This window comes from Vicia villosa, linkage group LG7, assembly GCF_029867415.1.
Source record: "Vicia villosa cultivar HV-30 ecotype Madison, WI linkage group LG7, Vvil1.0, whole genome shotgun sequence".
Lineage (NCBI taxonomy): Eukaryota > Viridiplantae > Streptophyta > Magnoliopsida > Fabales > Fabaceae > Vicia > Vicia villosa.
This window is the reverse complement of record NC_081186.1, coordinates 127,898,415-127,903,799: the sequence shown is the minus strand read 5'-3', so window position 1 is coordinate 127,903,799 and position 5,385 is coordinate 127,898,415. Positions and strand designations below refer to the sequence as shown.

General features: G+C 34.1%; 1 protein-coding gene across 1 annotated transcript; it reads left to right on the top strand.

Moving 5' to 3' along the window:
* The first annotated feature begins 468 nt into the window (after positions 1-468).
* On the top strand, positions 469-5,116 carry LOC131616790 (uncharacterized). The gene is made up of 8 exons (XM_058888238.1): positions 469-956; positions 2,376-2,546; positions 2,656-2,754; positions 3,232-3,330; positions 3,905-4,036; positions 4,130-4,267; positions 4,355-4,519; positions 4,626-5,116. The coding sequence occupies exons 1-8, from the start codon at positions 552-554 to the stop codon at positions 5,004-5,006; spliced, it is 1,590 nt and encodes a 529-aa protein (XP_058744221.1). The 5' UTR covers positions 469-551; the 3' UTR covers positions 5,007-5,116.
* Positions 5,117-5,385: the final 269 nt, after the last annotated feature.

The following is a 5,385-nucleotide window of genomic DNA, read 5'->3' as shown; positions in this document are numbered from 1 at the left end:
CAATAAACACTCCCACATCTCCCCATAAAAGCACCGCACGCCAATCACATTCATAACACCGCAAATTCAATTACCATAAATACCTCTAATCAAATTTCCTTACATAAGTCTCACTCACACCACCTCTACTAGCTTCAAAAAGCATAAAATTAAAACGTAAAAGTTCTATTATATTTCTAAACTAATAAATTATGAGAAACTCACTTTTTCTCAATATATTACTAATAAATAACATTTTTTTGTAATACAAGAAAACCAAGCTTTCTTCTACATAGAAAGAATCTTGAAAAATCTTAGTCAATCAACAGCTATTTAACCCTTTAATTACTGCAAAAACATGTGATCAGGACTATAATTAATAAACATTTCTAAATAAATTGATACCAAATACAAAAAGACACACAAACACAATTAAAAAACTAAATAAAATAAAACGAAAACAATAAAATAAAATAAATTAAAGCACCAATAAACAAGACAAGAGAAGAAGCTACGCCGTTTTGGAAGATGCAAAGAAACTTATTTTCTACATTTTTCTTCTTTTTCTCGTGATGGCAGTTGCAGCCTTCAAATCCTCTTCACGAAGAGGAAACCAATCATCTTCTTCCACCACCGCCGCCACCACCGCCGCCACCACCACCACCACCACCACCACCAGAGCTCCTCCAACTAGAAGGTCAAGAAGCGTAAGCGCGTTTTCGAGAACATCCACTTTCGATTTTCCCAATGAGTTTCTTAACAAGAGGGATAACCCTCTCTTTGACCAAATTTCAAAACCTCCGGTTCTAGAAACTTCGCCTCCTCCTGTTAGGGGACGTTCTGTGGCGCGAAATGGTGAACCGAATCGGAAGGATGCGGGTCGGAGTGTTTCTAGGGTGGATACAGGTCGACGATCGACCCGGTCTGCTTCGCAGTGTCCGGTTTCGCGACGGAGCTTCAACTATTCCACTTCTGAGGTATATCATATAAGCTATTTCTGTTATATCGGTTTTTAGATTACAATTATATACAAACGTACATTTGCATAACACACTGTAATCAATGTGGATTTGCCAAAATTATGAGTGTTTTGTTAAAGCTCTTGGTAGTTTACGGTATTGTGTCAAGCTTATAGTAGATGCAAACATGAATAAGGAAACATCTTGATAGATGGTTTACTGCGGATCGAGTGAAGTGTTGAAGCTGTTTAGAAGTAGAAGCTTGTGGTTTTGTGAAAACAGATTGGAATAGATTGGAATTTAGTTTTGTGAAAACAGATATGTGATTTCTCTTGTTTTGGTCAAAATGATATTGATTGTGTCACTATATATGCTACAAGGAGGACAATGAGTTTCTACTTCTGAGGGTTGACATCATTCATCGGTGGAGTTTCAAATGATTTTGAAGTACCTGTCCATGAAAGTACTTATAGCAAATGTTAGGGTAGCGCCTATAGTAAAAAATATGGTGGAGAATAGACTTAGGTGGTTTGGGCATTTACAGAGAAGACTTATAGATTCGGTGGTAAGGACAGTAGATCGGATGGAGAGAAGCCAAATAAAAAGAGGAAGATGAAAATCTAGAAAGACTATGAGAGAAATTATTAGGAAAGATCTCGAAATTAATGATTTGGATAGAAGCATGGTCCTGGATAAAACATTATAGTCAAAGTTGATCCATGTAGCTACTTAGTGGGATAATGCTTGGTTGTTGTTGTGTCCGTGAAAATGGTTCTCCATACACGGTAGAACTTGGGACATACTATATCTTAAAAGTAGAATTATGAAATTTGATGTATCAAACTGTTTTTTATTTGGATGAGATTTTATAAATTTTATCTATTTCATAAGAATGTTCAATGTATTGATTTGTTGGTTGGATTAGTTCAACAAGTTGCGAAGTGGCTGAATGTTACCAACACATGTTGGAAACCAGACATGCCTAAGTGCTAGCGCTACGCAACATATATGTGTGAAGTTGTTAGATGGAGGGAATGTAAGAGGGTAAAAGATATAGTTAAAACATCAAAATATTCACGTTCTTACCTAGAGATATGAATAAAATGAAAATACGGTGATGACTTTGTCATTACGAGTAAAAATAAATTAAACAAAAAAGGAAATATTTTCTCAAACCAAACAAGTTTCAATGTTGTTTGTTTACTTTCACTAATGAAGTAATGATGATAGAATGACAGATTGTTTTTATTTATCATTTCCCCTTTTAAAAGATTTGTACAAGGATTTTTTTGTTGAGACTTAGAATAAAGTAAGCAAATAACATGTTTCCAGTTTCACTATCCAAATGCACTCTCTTATTTGTTGTTTCAATGAGGAACATGGAAACATGAGTATGGAAAGATTTCTACTTATTTTGCAATTTTGTTGTTTGAGTAGAGCGAAGCTGATTGTAAAGCTAGGAATGGTCTGAAGTTAGGTGGGAGTAACAGAAAAGATGGTTTGTTTGGAAGACCTGATAAAGATGCGATTGATCAAGAGAAAGATATGCGCAGATGGTCTAGTCAGCATTCGACTATTGATGTCTCAGATTGTTTTACTTCAAACTCAGTATGTTGTTTATTTTTCAGTGTGTAATTGCAGCTTATTATAATGATTGAGATGATGAATAAAACTACTATTACTTGATTGTTCAATCCTAATATTGTTTGTTTTGCAGTTTGGTTCACAAACTCAAAATTGTGATGATGCGGTTTCTACCGCAAGTTCTGGATTCGGATGTGATGAGATAACTATCAAAGCAGTTTGTGAGCAGAAGGTAGGTTATAGCCCTATAGGAATTCTTGTACTCTTTATTGTAGTCATACTCATCTTTGTTTATGTTTGAAAATGGCATTCCCTTTGTTTCAAAGTAATTGTTACTTTCAAAAATTTGTTTTTCCACATTGTTTCTCACTTTAGAATACATAGAAGGATTATAAGTTCAACTAATGAAATAAAAGGATAGTTTAATCAGATAGTATTATATTTCTTTATGACTAAGGTATTTGATGAATTTTTAGTTTTTGTGCAAAGCTTTAAACGGAAATTGTTCGAAATGGACAGAGTACTTTTTGCCATGAAATGTTGATGTAGATTATATTTTCTTAATTCCAGGAAACTTTAAATAATAATAAGTTATTTCTCGGTGAAAATTTAATGCTTCAACACTCAATATGAGGCCAAAAATTAGCCAGTGTTCTTGATGATATAAAGAAGATTTTTTTTGTATAAACTTGGGTGTTGACTTGTGCAGTCAGTACAAAGGGATCAGCCAGGAGGAAGTGATATATATGAAACAGTTCGTTCTGAAGTGAGGCGAGCTATTTCTGAGATTCAGATTGACCTCGAAAGTGTAAGTTTCATTAGATTATGACTTTCTCCTCAACTTGAAGTTAACTGGCTCTATTTGAATTGATATAACCAATGGTGATTCATCCATTGATACAACGATCTCTTTTTTTGGCTGCAAATCGCAATGACTATATTTACAATCATAACCGCAGTCGTAATTTAGAAACTATGGTCTAGACTTTTAGGCTCAGGCTTTTCAGTATAACAAATCAGCCTAAAAAGCAGCATGTCAGTTGATTCTTTCTTAGGGAATGAGTCATCTAGCAACAGGCTTTTCCAGGTCTGTTGCTCAGATACAATTTTGCAGACATGAATTGTAGCAATATATGCATTTCTTATGAATATTATTTGATTTTTTTTCATACTGTAGGTCATTTACTCATTATATGTGTTGATTTTTGCTTTCATATGTAGTGTACTCCAAATTTCTAGTTCCTCATCACAAAATCCTCATAATTTGGTGCTATTGTTTGCTCATGTGCATATCTAATTTTTATTGTTACTATTACTATAATATTTGTAAAAGGAAATTCTATGCTATTCTCTAACTTGTTTCTGGATTTTGGCAATTTTAGGCTATTCAAGTTAGCAATGCTTCTGCTATTACTGTTACCGACATGGCTGATATTCATCCTGACTTGTTAAGCCCTGGTACAGTAGAATTAGCATTGGAGACTAGAAGAGAGTATACCAAAAAGCTTGAAGAGGTAGTATTCCTATTTATACTTGCAGATGAAGTATGGTTAACTTCTCCTTCTTTTATATTGCTTTCTATTGAGTGGAACTTGTCATATTTACAGGCCGAAGAGCGAGCTAGACGTCTTCGGGCAGATCTGGCAGTTGAAGAACATCGAGTGCGAGAACTGGATAGAATCTTGAGAGAAGTTCTTCCATATCCCAAGACCCCTAATATACCAAAGTCTCGTCCATCAAGAAAAGTAGGTTCCTTTCACATTATATTTACTCCATATGTTACAATAGATGTTTCTATTCCATTATTGATGAATCCAAAAACACGGTTACAGTCTAGCATTGAAAGAAAAAGGATGTCAAGACGTCTTGCAGAAGATGCCAAGGCTTATTTTGACGAGTGTGTATCACTATCAACATTCGATAGTTCGGACTTTTCATCTCAAGAGGATCCTCCACTCAGTATGGTTGGTCCACCTACTCCATCTCGTTTAACCGAGGCAAGTTCAAATACTTCCGTTTCTAATTTTCTCAGTAATTTACTTACTACTTAACAAGTGCATCTTTTTATTCTTGCATAATCTAAATGTTTTTACATTTCTGCAGCAATCCAGCACTCGAGAACAATCACATGATATCCATTATGACACATTGCCGCCACCAGCCAGCATTGATTCTGAGGAAGCTATCCATGAACAAGTCAGCTCAACTGCTGATAGCAAAGAAACTGACTCTAAACACTGCTTCTCCTTTGCACAGAAACCATCTGAAGGCACTACAGTTCAACAAGATATCCAACAGTACATAAAAAAGTTTGAAAAGAGTGTTTCAAAGTTGCCAACTATGAGATCAAGTTATGGTGAGATGCGTGACTATAGTTTCCAATCATCAGCTGAGAGCTTGTTGATTGATAGGGTGATGCTAAGAAGTAGAATTGAATCTGGTAGGTTTTTACTCTGTGGTGGTGGTAACTTTTGGTCATCTTAAGCCTTTTGTAGTTTATACCTTTTCCCTTTTTGCATTATTATATATGTATATGTGCTTCCTTGACTGTACATGAAATGTGTTATTCAATATGGGTGAATTTAATATTTAAATTGAATAAATATTATTCCAAGTCAATTTTGACTTCCACCGGTATTACTTTGACTTACCATTACTCATTATATGTTCTTCTATATATACTATCCGATGACTATTATAAGAGAAAAGCATTTTAAAATTTTGTCATTACTATGAATAAAGTTATTTTTTTAAAGTTTATTTAATACTATTATTTCTAATATAGTAGTACTGTTTATTTAATTAAAAAATACTTAATATTGATATTTTGCTAAGGTTTTTTTATTAAATATATATAAAAAAG